Raw genomic sequence first — 15,601 nt, forward strand, 5'->3', positions numbered from 1 at the left:
GGGGGAGAGACTCTGTGTGTGTTAGAGTCTATGTGTGTATGTATATGAGTGAGTGAGTGTGAGAGAGTCTGTGTGTGTTTGAGTCTATGTGTGAGTCTATCTCACACACACACACACACACAGATTTTCAGATACAAACACTGACACCCACACCCACACACACACTCACACACACACACACATACACACACACACACGGACTCACACACACACAGTTTCAGTCACACGTACACACACATGCACACACACACAGACAACACACAGAGACAGACTCACACACAGACACACACAGACTCTCTCTTGCACACATAGATTCTCACACATACACATTCACACACAGACACAGACACACCCACCCACACACCCAATCCCACACAGAAACACAGACACAAATTCATGCACACTCACAGACACACACACACACACATAGAGGCACCCACATACACACAGACTCACCCACACTGTGTGAGAGGGAGTCTGTGTGTGTGTGTGTGTGTGTGTGTGTGTGTTGTGTGTGTGTGCGTTTGTGTGGGTGTGTCAGTGTCCATGTGTGTGTGTGTGAGAGTCTGTGTGTGTGACAGAGTCTGTGAGTGTGTGTGTGTGAGAGAGAGAGTCTGTGTCTGTGTGTGTACGTCTATCTGTGCATTTACGTGTGTGTCTGAGACACTGTGTGTAAGTGAGAGTCTGTGTGTGTGAGAGTCTTGTGTATGTGTAAGTGAGAGTCTGTGTGTGTGTGAGAGTCTGTGTGTGTAAGACAGAGAGTCTCTGTGTACGTGTGTATGTGTACATGTGTGTGTGCACATGTGTGTGTGTATGTGTGCACGTGTGTATGTGTCTGAGACTGTGTGTGTGAGAGAAATTGTGTAGCTATATGTTTGTCTCTGTGTGTGTGTGTGTGTCTGTGTGTGAGATTCTTTGTGTCTCCATTTTTTGTTTTGCCTACATTCCCGATTTCCACAGCAAGGTGGCAAGGACGAGGTGGGATTTGGGGTTGGGGAGGGTGGGCAAGTTGGGAAAGAGAAATCCGCTTTCTGCGTTTCCCGTTATTAATTTATAACGACAACTTGCATTTATGTAGCAGCGTTACTTCAGTGCGACATCCTGAGGGGTTTGGCAGGAACATTGTGGAATGAGGTGCATTTGCGAGAAGGTATCTGTTAGTTATTGCTATGAATGTAGGAACAGACAGAGGCCATTTAGCCTCTTTGAGCATGTTCCACCATGCGATTATGTCTTGGGTTATATTACGTTTTGTGCAGTGAGTGCCTACTGCCTGCCTCTCCATGATGAGCTCCCCTCATTGGCTGTCGGTTTAGGTCACAGACTGCCTTGATGGTTCTTAAGAAACCGTGGATTGTTGGCTCGCTTGTGTTCTTTCTACCTGGCACGTATTCCCCGTACAGTGGATTTCATACCGTGCTACTGTCTTCACCTCTGCCATGATTCTCTCAAGGTATGGCTAGGCTTCCAGTCCACAAAAGCCTTTTATGCTTGAGCTTGATTAGATCCTGTTTCCCTGGGTTGGTTTTGTCAGAGCAAGTCACACTGCTTCCTGGTAGCGAGACTCTGGGACCTGGCAGGTATTTGTCGTCCTGGACTTTATGGTCTCCCAGGCACCATGGGGCACGTGGTGACTGCTAGGGGGTTTGGGAGGGAGGGGAGGGTAGGTGGCGGCGTAATGAGGCGCTGATTGAATGGAGCCACTCGTGGGATCTCTGTGCCGTGACTTTTCCTGTGTCGTTGCCTGTGTTGCCCCATCACCCCATTTGGGGCCCAGGACGATGGAGAAGACAGGTCAAACAGGGGGAAGGCAGTGGTCCAGCAGTGTACCTTGTCTGGACAGTGGTGCAGTTGAGAAGATTCCAGTGCTTGAACTGTGGGCATCACTGTGCCATCTTACGCCTGTCTCCCTGGTTGTTGGTTACAGTAAGGTTATGGTGCAGATGTTTCATCAGGAACAGAGCTCCGTTCAAGTTGGAATTCCCTGCTCCTTTGCTTGTCAGATGCACTCTCTGGAGACTGGCACCCTTCCAGACTATGGCCATGAACTCCTTGAGGAGGACTAGTTTGTCGCCTGTTGAGGGGTAAGGGTGCTCTATAGGAGCTTGGAATTCCCGAGGAGCCCGGGAGAATTGCAACTCCTAATTTCAGTAGGCTGATGGAAACATAGCAATATGTGTCACAAGCCTGTGTCTGGACTATTCGAGCATCTCTGGCCTTGTGCTGGAAGGATCCTGGGCCTGTGCTAGGACTTGGTGGGTCTTTGAGCCTCTTTGTGTGACACACACGACCCCCATGACCTGGGATGTGACATACATCCAGAGCATTTATTGCAGTTGTCTGTCACTTCTCTCTTGCCATTTACATTAACTTGCCGGAACTCGATGTATGGAAGCATTTCAGCTGTGAAAACAGGAAGACTTATAATTAGGGCCAATGGTTTAATGGATTTTAACAATCCAAAAACAAAATCGGGCAGCTTCCCATGCATATGCAATTCTCTGCTCCCTGGCAACTCAACATTCCAGATGCAGTGAAAGTGTTTCCTTCTCTCTAATAACAAGCCACTTACCCTACCAGTGATAATTCCAGCATTGTTATTGGGCTGGAACTTACTAGAAAAATGACAGTGTCTTAACAACACATGGTATTATCTAGGTGAAAATTGGCTGGCAAACACAGGGTGTGAAGAATTAGCGATGAGTGATAATCCAAAGAGAGTGTTGAGCTATGAATCTCCAGAATTTGCAGTTCCATTTACATTCTTCTGCATCTGTTTTATACAAACAGAATACCATCATAAGCTTCTCTACTTCCTTTAAACACTCTATGTATTTACATATTAAACCCACTGCAAATACTTTAAGTCAATAAATTAATGCAAGCATCTTTCTAATGATGTGCTGATTGTTAACAATGTGGATCATCATTTTGCTTCATTGCCTGTTGGGAAACTGCAAACCATACTTACCAAATGATCTCCAAAGAAGAAATTACCAAAAAGATTTTTATGCAACACTTATTTTAACACCAAGCAGGATCAAAGTAAATTAAACATGAACCTACAGGTAAATGATACTCGAAATAGAAAGTTAAGTGCCACTTAAAAATAGACTATACAACAAAGTTACAACTTACACAACCACAAGAATTCACTTAACGAGCCCCAGAAATAGCGATACATAACTACACTGTTCTGCAAAATTCAGGCAACATAGGTCTGGTGCCCTATCCAACAACAGCTTTTGTTTTAAAGTTTCGTGCATAAGATGCACTTTCACAAATCGCCCCTCTTTCTGGTGGCGTAGCTTTACAGAGCATCTTTTCCATTGTCCAAACAATAACGCCTCAGTTCATAGTTTGGCCACTTCTGGGTAAACATTCAGCTTTCTGGATTTTAGATGTTCTGAGCTAGCCTGCATGGTGCCTTCAAGAGCTCCCATCTCCTTTCCTGTCAAAAGGAAAAACTGAGTCATGTTTTACTTCTTCTCTTGGGAGCTCTCTGTATTCTTATTTCCATGTACGTCTGCTTTCTCTATGTGTCTGCATCTGTGCACCGATCGCCTTCACTCTCCAGCACCTCTGCTTGTAACTTTCCTTTACATCTGAAGCTGTTCTGTTTGTCTGGCCATAGTTTCTGACCTAACTTCCTTCCATTGGTATAGCTTCCAATTTAAGCAGCTCACCTGGACCAGTGTTTTTGAGTATCCCAACTTTACAGCTGATGCAAAATCCTAGAAGTGAATTTTAAAACATTGAGAAAGTTCTATTGAACTTTCATTGAATTTTACAATATTTACAATTCCTTTTTTACTGCAATGCTCAAACTTTCCAATGCAGAATGTTACCAGTGGCATTCTCATTGCTTCAAGTTGTGAATTGTTATTCAAGGTATCTAAGGTATGGGATCTTAGTCTTTTTGGCTGACTCTCTCCCTTTTTTGGTTCCTTTTACCTCTCTTTATTTCACTGTCTGCATTTGATTTGATTGTAATTCCCCTTCCTTCTTTGTCCTTCTCGGTTAAATTCTTTGAAATCACTTTGGAAAAGTTACAAAATAAAAACTGAAAGAACTGTGGATGCTAGAAATCAGAAACTAAAACAGAGATTACTGAAAACTCAGTGGGTCTGGCACTGTCTGTGGAGAGAAATCAGTGTTAACGTTTCCTGAGGAAGGGTCACCAGACCCAAAAACGTTAACTCTGATTTCTCTCCACTGATGCTGCCAGACCCGCTGAACTTTCCCAGCAATCTCTGTTTCGGTTGGAAAAGTTACAGGTCTGTCTCACTATTGACTGACCTCTCAGATGCTGGCGGCATGGTGGCTCAGTGGTTAGCACTGCTGCTTCACAGTGCTAGGGACCTAGGTTCAGTTCTAGCCTTGGGCATCTGTCTGAAGTTTGCACATTCTCCCTGTGTCTGCATGGGTTTCCTCTGGGTGCTCAGGTTTCCTCCCACAGTCCAAAGATGTGTAGGCTAGGTGCTAACTTGTCTGGAGTGTTCAGGGATGTGTAAATTATGGTGGGATGCTCTCAGGGTTAGTATGGACTTGTTGGGCCAAAGGGCCTGTTTCCACACTGCAGGGATTCTATGATGCTTCTTTATGTTCACTTTGCCATTACAAACTCCCGTTCTCAGAAATTCAGGTCACAACAAAGAGTTTCGAACTGAATGGTGCATAAAAATTCGCACTAACAGCGTATACAACAAACTGTCTCTCTCCACCAAGATCTGGTTGTTTTTTAACTGAAGTGCAGAGAGGAAGAGTCTCACTTCCTGATTAATTAAACCCACAAGGTTTTTATCCTTCCTTGTTGTTGAGTTTAAGGAAAATATAAACATTTCCGAGAACAATCATATCAACTGTTTTCAGATTATTGTCAAACTTGGTGACAGAAGTCATGGTTCCCAAGAAAGAGATTTTTACTTTGTTTGTTGATGTTGCTAATATTTATTGCCCTTCCCTAATTGTCCTGGGAAAGGTGTTGAAGGGCTGCCTTCTTGAACTGCTGCAGTTCTTAATGAATTAGTGCTCCAACAATGCCCTTCGGGAGGGAGTTCCAGGATTTTGACCCAGCGACACTGAGGGAATGATGATATATTTCCAACTAAGGATGGTGGAGTGGATTGGAGGGGAACTTGCAGAAGGTGGTGTCTCCAAGTACCTACTACCCTGGTCCTTCTAGATGGAAGTGGCCATGAGTTTGGAAGGTGCTGTGGTGAATTTCTGCAGGGCATTTGAAGATGGTACACACTTCTGCTCCTGTGTGTCAGTGGTAAAGTGAGTGAATGTCGATGGCTAATCAAGTGGGCTGCTCTATCCTGGATCTTGCAATTTTTAGTGTTATTGGAACAGCACCCAGAATGTTGTGACTCTTTTTTGCAACTCTCTTCTTCAACATACTTGAATATTTTTAAGGCAGAAATAGACAGATGCTTAGTAAACAAGGGGTGGGGATGAAATGTAATTAAGTTTAGGCTGATTTAAGATTACAAGGATGATCAGCTATGATCTTGATGAATGGCTCGAGGGGCTGAATGGCCTCTTTGTTTTTATGTTTCCAGTCTGCTGGCCCTCCCTCAGTGTTCACATGCACTGGTCATGTGGTCAATCCCAATGCTCTCTGTTTGCACTGATTTACTCTCAGTCTGTTGTGTTGAGTTTAGCTGAAGTGTTTTGTTTGTCTTTCTGGAACTTGGCAGGAATCAGTGGCACTGTGTTGCTGTGTATAATGCAGGATTCCTCCATTACCTCACTGACTTGACTTCCATGCCTCATTAACTGTAAAAGACTTCATGGCGTCCTGACAGAAAATGCCAAGTTCTTTCTTTCATTTTAGGTCAACTGTGATGCCTGTGTGGATCTTACGCAAGGTCTGTCTTCTCTGCATTTGCAGGGTTAGCGCTTGTAGAGCAGAGAGGGTGGGAGGGAACATAAAAACATAGAAGACAGGAGCAGGAGGAGGCCATTCAGCCCTTCGAGCCTGCTGTGCCATTCTTCACAATCATGGCTGATCATCCAACCCAGTAGCCTAATCCTGCTTTCTCCCCATAACCTTTGATCCCATTCGCCCCAAGTGCTATATCTCGTCGCCTCTTGAATCCATTCAATGTTTTGGCATCAACTACTTCCTGTGGTAATGAATTCCACAGGCTCACCACTCTTTGGGTGAAGAAATATCTCCTTATCTCCATCCTAACTGGTCTACCGTGAATTCCAATACTGTGACCCCTGGTTCTGGACACACCCACCATCAGGAATATCCTCCCTGCACCTACGCTGTCCATGAACAAAGAACAAAGAAAATTACAGCACAGGAACAGGCCCTTCGGCCCTCCAAGCCTGCGCCGATTCAGATCCTCTATCTAAACCTGTCGCCTATTTTCCAAAGATCTGTATCCCTCTGCTCCCTGCCCATTCATGTATCTGTCTAGATACATCTTAAATGACACTAAGGTGCCCGCCTCTACCACCTCCACTGGCAACGCGTTCCAGGCACCCACCACCCTCTGCGTAAAGAAATTTCCACACATATCTCCCTTAAACTTTTCCTCTCTCACCTTGAAATTGTGACCCTTAGTAATTGAATGTCCAGTCCTGTTAAAATTTTATAAGTCTCTATGAGATGCCCCGTCATTCATCTGAACTCTAGCGAAAACAATCCCAACCTAGTCAATCTCTCCTCATAACGTCAGACTCACCATCCCCGGAATCAGCCTGGTAAACCATTGCTGCACCTGACTGAGATCTATAAGGTTACAAGAGGGACATGGACAGGGAGGATAGAAATCAGCAGTTCCTTTAGTCGAAGGGTCAATAACGAGGGGACATAATTTTAAGGTGAAGGACAAAAGGCTTAGATGGAATTTGAGTAAAAGTCTTTTCACCCAGAGGATGATGGGAATCTGGAATGCATTGCCTGGGAGGGTAGTAGAGGCAGGAAAGCTTACTTGGATGAACATTAGAAGTGTCATAACATTCAAGGCTATGGGATAAGTGCTAAAAAGTGGGATAGGTGTAGATAAGTCAGGCAGACTCACAGAGTCATAGGGGTTTACAGCATGCCGCCCAGTTTTCACAATTAAACTAGTCCCATTTGCCTGTATTTTGTCCGTATCCCTCCATACCTATCCCATCCACATACCTGTCTATGTACCTGACCCGATGAGCTGAAAGGCCCCCCATGTGCCATATGACTCTCTAACTGTGACACAAAGCAATCCCGGGCATGCTGGTGCAATCCTGTATCACTGATAAAGAAAGGAAGTATCTAGTGCAATGATCTGTTCCTGTTGTTGTCCTCCAGCCAACTTCGTGCTGTGCTGGCTTTGAGACTTGTCCTCTTACTTGTCTCCAGCTGGTGTGAGTGACTACACCATAAGGAGCAGGGTGTTTGGCAGTGTTTCCCATTGTGCCCACAGTCCATCAGCTTGCTGGGGTGGGCTCGATTATGAGGGGTCAGGGGATAGGATACAGGCCTATGCTTCATGACAGCTTAACAAGGCCTACCAGCATGGCTGCAACATTGACCAATTGTCACAAAGAAAACTACAACAACACCTCATATTTCACAGCACCCTTTCGATACAGTAAAATGTGCCCAAACCCCTTTGCAGGAAAGTTATTTGACAACATTTGACACCCAGCCAAAAATTAAATGAGACATTTGGACGATTGTCCAAAGGCTTGGGAAAAGAATGTTGGTTTTCAGGAGTGTCTTTAAGGAAGAGAAGAGACAGAGAGGTAGAGGAGATTTATTGAAGGAATTCCAGAGCTGAGGGTTTTGGTCAATGGGAAATCTGGGCACCAAGGTGTAAAGTGATGAACATCAGAAATCCTCCAGAGCACAGACACCATTGGAGAGTTGAAGGATTGAAGAAGGTGACAGGGACACAAATGGACATATGAATTAAGAGCAGAAAGATTAGGCCTTGTGGCCCCTTCAGCCTGTTCTAGCAGTCAAAAAGATCACGACTGATCTGATTGCTTCACATTTCCGCCTACCCTCCTAACTTTTCACCCATTTGCTTTTCATAAATCTCTGTAGCTCTGCCTCAAAAAGTCTCTGCCCCCACTGCCTTAGTTTCCACCCTCTGCAGCTTCAACAGTTGCATGGACTGTGACAAATCTGTGACCTTGAGAGGAGATTCAAGGAAGGAGAACTAAATAGTATTTTAGGAAATGAAGGTTGGAGACCAGCAGGTAGGAACAGAAAGAAAACACTAAGATTATATCAACATTCAAGGCTAGATGTTACAAAGGATTCAAATATGTCAAAACTAAAGGCTCGGTGTCTAAATCTGTGCAGCATTCATGATAAAGTAACCAAATTGACCAAGCACAATGATATGAAAAATTCTGTTCTAATAACCATTCTAAAGATGTGGACACAGAATAGTTAGGATCAGGTCTTGAATACTGAAGGGTATCCAACATTCCAGGAGAATAGAAAGCTCAGATTGATGGAGGGTTGGCATTATTAATCAAGGATGACCTTGGTGTAACAGTTAGCAATGGCCTTGGTTCAAGCAATCAGCGTGTCAGTTTGGGTGGACTGAGGAATAGTATGGGGAAAAAAGTCACTGGCGGAATTGTTCTCTAGATCCCTAACAGAAACCACAAGGTGAGACAGTATTGAGTATTTGTGATAAAGAGATGGCAATAATCAGAAGTAATTTTATTCTACATATAAACTAAAAATATTGACTGTACTAGAGTCATAGAATTATAGAGTCGTGCAGCACGGAAACAAACCCTTTCGTCCAACTCATCCATGCCAACCAGATATCCTGAATTTATCTAGTCCCATTTGCCAGCATTAGGCCCATGTCCATCCAAACCCTTCCTATTTATATACCAATTCAGATGCCTTTCAAATATTATAACTGTACCAACTTCCACCACCTCCTCTGGCAGTTCATGCCACACACGCACCACCCTCTGCATGAAACAGTTGCCTCTTACGACCCTTTTAAATCTTATCCCTTTCACCTTAAACCTATGCCCTCTAGTTTTGGACTCCCCTACCCTCAGGAAGAGACCTTGACTATTCACCCTATCCATGCCCCCCCATGATTTTATAAACCCTTATAAGGTCACCCCTCAGCCTGCAATGCCCCAGGGAAAATAGCCCCAGTCTATCCAATCTCTCCCTATAGCTCAAACCTCCAACCCTGGTAACATCCTTGGAAATCTTTTCTGAATGCTTTCAAGTTTCGTAACATCCTTCCAGTAGCAGGGAGACCAGAACTGAATGCAGTATTCCAAAAGTGGCCTAATCAATGTCCTGTACAGCTGCAACATGGCCTCCCAACTTCTATACTTAATGCACTGACCAATAAAGGCAGGTGTACCAAACGCCTTCTTCACTACCCTGTCTACCTGTGACTCCACTTTCAAGGAACTATGAAGCTGCACTGCAAGGTCCTTTTGTTTGGCAACACTGCCCAAGACCTTACCATTACGTGTCTTAAGTCCTGCCCTGATTTGCCTTTCCAAAATCAGCACCTCACATTTATCTAGATTAAATTCCAACTGCCACTCTTCAGCCCATCTGATCAAGGTCCCGTAGTATTCTGAGGTAACCTTCTTTGCTGTCCACTACACCACCAATTTTGGTGTCATCAACTGGCTGGGGAGTTTATAGAATGCTTTTGATAGCTTCTTAGAGTAGTACATTTTGGAACTGACCAGAGTACAGGTCATATTAAACTTGGTATCAGGTAATTTGACAGTGTTAATAATTACCTCAGAGTAAAATCGTGCCCCCCCATCAAGTAGCAGTGACCACAATAGAGTTAAACCTTGCACCCTGTTGGAAAGAGAGAAGTGAGTCTAAGACTGGTATTTTAAACTTAATAAGGTCAAATAAACAAGTGTGGAAGCTCAGTTTGCTAATGTGTACTAGGATACTAGTAGAGGATCAAGGGAGACACAGTGGCAGATATAGTTGGACATTTCAGAAGACCCTGAATATGTGTATTCCTGTAGAAAAGTTCTAAGACAAAGACCCACCCTCCGTGGCTAATTACAAAAGTTAAGGAAAGTATCAAGCTTAAGGAAAAAGCATATAATTGTGCAGTGATGCACGGCAGCTCAGATGAGCAGTCAAATGGAACAAACAGCAGAGAAATACGAAAAGGTTAATCAGGACGAGGAATTAAAAGTTTGAGAAGACATTGTCGATGACGATAAAAGCAGATAGCAAGAGTATCTACAGATATTTATTGAGGGGAATTTAGAAAGGAAGAGAGTAAGTAAATATGAGAATTAGGCCTGTAGAGAGTGAGAATAGAGACTTATTAACAGGTAATAAGGAAATGGTGGTGAAATGAATGATTATTTTACTTCTGTCTTCACTATAGAGGATACAAAGAACATGCCAGTAACAGCTGTAAATTGAGAGTTAGAAGGGAGAGAGGAACTTTGTCAATTCACCATCACAAGGGAAGCAATCCTGAGCAAACAGCCATGGACTGACAAGTCCCTGGGTCCTCGGGGACTAAATCTCAGTGTCTTTAAAAGAGGTGGCTGTTTAACAAGCTAACAGATGCATTGGTTTTAATTTTCCAAAATGCGCCAAATTCTGAAAACGTTCTGTCAGACTAGAAAGTAACTAATATAATCTCTCTTATTCAGGAAGGCAGGCAGAAAACAGGAAATTATTGAGATAACAAGGTGTAGAGCTGGATGAACACAGCAGGCCAAGCAGCATCAGAGGAGCAGGAAGGCTGACGTTTCAGGCCTAGACCCTTCTGAAGATAACCTTGAGAAGATAACCATCACTTTGAATCGCTAGTTGCGGTTTGACTCAGTTGATTAAGCCACACAGGGAGCAGTGAAGAGTGACCCAGCCTATTGTGACCCCTTGCTTATGTTTCGTACAACACCTTTTCTTTTAAAGCCTCTGCTCTAGCCTGCCGTCGTGAGATTGAGGGAGCGCGTAAATTGCTGTCGTGAAGCAATCAAGTCTGTCTTTGAGATCGTCCTCCCTCTTGCTAAACTGCGTGGGGAGCAAAGTCTTTGTACTCTTGCTCTCTTCAAAATGAGTGCCAGACTGAGGAAGCCCCTGTTGGGCTGACTCACTCACGGACGTAGAGCTCGTGGCTATGGAAACTTCCAGTTTAATTACTGGAAGAATACTTGTACAGGTTTACATGGACAGTACTGCCGAGTCTTTTCCTTGATCCCTGGTAAGATCTTGGAGAACAGATTCTGTTGGACTTTGAAGATTACAGCAGATGGCTCAGTGGTTGGGGTGGCACGGTGGCTCAGTGGTTAGCACTGCTGCCTCACAGCACCAGGGACCTTGGTTCGATTCTACCCTCAGGCGACCAACTGTGTGGGTTTACACATTCTTCCACTGTCTGCATGGGTTTCCTCTGGGTGCTCCAGTTTCCTCCCACAGTCCAAAGATATGCAGACTAGGTGGATTGGCCATGCTAAATTTCCCATAAGCGTACAGGGAAATGTAGATTAGGGGATGGATCTGGGTGGGATGCTCTGAGGGTCTGTGTGGACTTGTTGGGCTGAAGGGCCTGTTTCCACACTGTAGGGATTCTATGAATGAGACTCTGTTGCTACAATGGATTGTACTTTTACCATTGAACGAACAGTCTGAGCTCTTAATCATGCTGCCTGTGCAGAGCTGTTCCTCATTAGTGAGTATTTATCCAGCTTTGTGTCGAAGAGTGAATGTAGAAGCATTACAAAGAAATAGTGATTCACTACCTTCAGCACCAGCTCCCCCTGCCCCACTATTGCTCATCTCTGCAGCAAGCAACCCTCCCCTCTTTCATCTGACAGCTGGAATAGCCCAGAGGCTGTGTGTATGTGCCAATGATGTTAGGGGTGTGCCACACTATTATACATTTATACAGCAGTTCTGTAATTGGTTTGAATTTCTCACACGCATAGACTGGTTATTACAAGCAGCGTTTAACTTTGATGGCCGAATGCCAAGGCTGAGTCTATCACAAACCAGAGGTGCAAGCTCTCATCCTTATCCGTGCTTCCAGGAAGGTCGACCTCCTCTCTAACAGTTCTCTTCTTCCCTAGGGGCTTCTTCCACAGACTCCGAGTGTGAGAGAGATATGTTTAAGCCACATGCCGGAACCATGCCTCAGTAAGTGTGCAAAGCCGAAACAGTAAATGTGTGCATTAGTCTAACATCAAGTGCAGATCCGATTGTAACTGTGTATCTGTCCAAGACTTCAGGCACCAATGCATGTTCTGATGGTCGATTATGCACCATGCAGACGCTGTGTAGTTGCATCTTGTATTATGCCACTTAGAGGATGCCAGGTACTGACTTGCGAGGAGGCAGTGCATGTTCACCATGTCATATTTTAACTCTTCAGCTGACCTACAAAGAAATTGATCCTTTGGCAGCATATGTATGTCTGATAATAATACTGATGTGTTTCTCAACTGTTTCGAATTTAATGTGTCATAAGAATGCTAGTCCAATGTCCTTTCCATTTTTATTCTTTCGTGGGACGTGGGGATTGCTGATAAGGTCAGTGTTTGTTACCGATCCCTAATTGCCCTTGAACTAACCAGCTTGCTAGGGCCATATCAGGTAGCCTTAAGAGTCAACCACATTGCTGTGGGTCTGTTAGCTGTGGGTCTGTTAGATTCATGGCACCATTCCTGAAACTTGTTTTAGAGTTTGGGCTTTATCGACTGAATTTAAGTTTCACCAGCTGCTGCAGTGTTGGGTTTGAACCAATGATAATAGCTCATTCTGCTGACTATTAGTCCATAACATGAACACTACAACACAACATGCCCTACCAGAACTCCTTCTGTACATACTATACCTGTGTATGATGATGTCTCTTTCAGATGGCCAGTGGAATTAAGAATGGAGACCAAACAATCCCTGAGAAACATTCCATTGCTATTGTGTGTCTCCTCACGTAGGACAGCCACCAAATATTGACCTTCCCAAAGTCACTTACTTCCCATGAAATTAATTCCAAAAATTAATTTAGTTACACAAATTTTCTGAACTGTTTTAAGAAAAGGTGCTCTGAATTGGCTGGACTGAGGTTGTTGATGTGCAGGAAAACTCCTAATAAGAGGGGTGGGAGGTAGAAGATATATCAATGGTACCTACAACTGGCAAAATAGCATGGTGATAGATGACCAGCATTGAATGTTAAAGGAGGTTCAATTGGCTGAATGGCCTGCTCCTGCTTCTGTTTCCTATGTTCCTGAGCACCCATAGCTTTGCACGTACCAATCCTGTATAGGAATTGTCTTCAACAGCTGAAGGAGGACATTTTACGACATCCAAATGTTTGTTGTGTTATGCAATGCAGATGCACCTATCCAAGACCTTGGAGAGGGTGCTTATTTGGTTTAGCACCAACGATAGAGAACTTCAGTTCCATGTAGAAACTAGAGAAGGTGCAATTGTTCTCCTTCCAGCAGAGATTCAATGAGGTCTTCAAAATCCATGACTATTCAAATAGGGTAGAGCTAGGAGACCTGGGTTCTAGTCCCACTTGCTCCAGAGATGTGTAAATGATATTGCTGAGTGGGTTGATTAGAGAATATCTAGACAGTGAGAAAATGTTCTCTCACTGAATATTTCTTCACTGACTGGTGTTGGTAACAGCAGGGAACACCAATTTAAGTTAATTGGCAAAAGAACAATCAAGTTGAACAGAATGTTTTTGATTTTTATGAGGTTATGATTGGGAACATGCTGCCTGAAAGTACAGTGGAAACAAATTCAGTAATAACTCCTAAAGGGAACTGGATAAAAAGACAGTGGGGAAAGAGCTTAAGGAGTGGAACTAATTGGATGGGTCTTTTAAAGAGATGGCACCAGGTAAGATGGGCCAAATGGCCTTCTTTGGTGCTATTCTATGAAGTGATCTTTGTACCAGTCACATCAGCACCTGCTTAACTGTATACAATTTGCAATGCACTGCAGTTGGAATGAATTAGAGAGGTTGAATTGTTGGACCTTCAATATGTTGCATCCCAATGTCAAGCAAGACAGAGAGCCTCATATTCTCCAGAACAGCCATAATAAGCTCCCTGTTTCATGCCAGCTCTCCGCGTGTTTTATTCACGGATATCACCTCACCAAGTTGTTCAACGGTCCGCTAGGTTTTTAACAACCAGTTACAGAATTTGTCAATGACCCACCAACTTCAGTTAAAAATTACTAACTGCTATATTCGCTTCCTGTGAGGCACCTGGTGTGAAATGGAAACCTGTGCCTTATTTCCATGGAGCCAGGGAGGGAATGTGTTGCTCGCTGTTCCCTTGGCACCACTGGCGTAGTGACAGCTGGGCTGCAAATTTAGCGAACAGGAGAGGAATGAGGTGGTATTTATCCTTTTGTTTTTAAATTAAAAGTGTATCGCTATCAGCAAAGAGCAGAGCTAGTTTTTACCTCATTCAATCTTGCATCATCCTGCAAACCGTCCTCTGACTTTACGACAACAAAAACTTACATTGTTTAGCGCCTTCAATATAGTAATGCATTTCTAAGCACATTTTCCCTAATTGACAACAATCTATATTGATGACAGCATAAAGGATGGGATTGAATAGCACTTGGAAAAGGAATGAAAGGAGGTAGGGAAAAGGCAGAGAAATTCGATTTGAGTAGATTAGCTCTATAGTGGAACTAACACGAGAATAAACATGATGGGCCATGATTCTTCTGGAAAATACATTTGATTTAATTGCTGAGGAGAGGTTTGGAGGACAGGTTTCCACAAGTTGCTCTTGGGAGCAGCTACATGCCTACAGAAACAAGGAGGTGCATTTTCCCATCCCAAATTGGGGCAATTTTCTTCTTGAAGCATTGATTGAACCTGCCTGTACCGCACTCTCTCAGGCTATGCATTTTTTTATTCTCTCTATCTACTCTGTTCAATCTCCTCCTGACTTTGAACAACTCTATCAAATCTGTTCTTGACCTTCTGTTCTCCGAGGATATATTCCCAACTTCTCCAGCCTATTCAGTAACTCACCCGCTAACCACCCTCGCAAATCTTTTCTGCACCCTCTCTCCTGCCTTCTTGTCAATCTGAAAGTGCTGTGCCCAAAACAGGATGCACTGCTCTAGTTGAGGCCAAGCCAATGTTTTCTGGACGTTTATTATACCTGTGTTGCTTTTCTTCTCTATACCCCTCTTGATAAAGCCCAGTATGCCCTATACATACTGGGTCAGGTTGGGCTGATAGGTAGCAAATAACATTCACGCCACAAATGCCAGGCTCTGACCATCACCAGTAAGAGATAATCTGACCACCGCCCCTTGACATTCAATGGTGTTACCATCACTGAATCCCATACTATCAACATCCTGGGAGTTATCATTGATCAGAAACTGAACTGGACTCGCCACATAAACACAGTGACTACAAGAGCAGGCCAGAAGCTAGGAATACTGTGGCAAGTAACTCACCTCCTGACTCGTCAAAGCCTGTCCACCATCTACAAGGCACAAGTCAGGGGTGTGATGGAATAGAACAAAGAACAAAGAAAATTACAGCACAGGAACAGGCCCTTCGGCCCTCCAAGCCTGCGCCGATCCAGATCCTCTATCTAAACCTGTCGCCTATTTTCCAAG

The 15,601-nt window shown here is 43.9% G+C and overlaps 1 protein-coding gene across 1 annotated transcript in view; it reads left to right on the forward strand.

Moving 5' to 3' along the window:
• Positions 1–15,601, forward strand: part of LOC109921162 (palladin-like) — a 68,461-nt gene that overhangs the window by 18,277 nt on the left and 34,583 nt on the right. The window contains exon 3 of the mRNA XM_048594069.1: positions 12,058–12,124. Within this exon, the coding sequence (XP_048450026.1) occupies positions 12,058–12,124 (67 nt within the window). The remainder of the gene's footprint in view (positions 1–12,057; positions 12,125–15,601) is intronic.

The sequence above is a fragment of the Rhincodon typus genome, chromosome 3, assembly GCF_021869965.1.
Source record: "Rhincodon typus isolate 14 chromosome 3, sRhiTyp1.1, whole genome shotgun sequence".
In the NCBI taxonomy this organism is placed as follows: Eukaryota; Metazoa; Chordata; class Chondrichthyes; order Orectolobiformes; family Rhincodontidae; genus Rhincodon; species Rhincodon typus.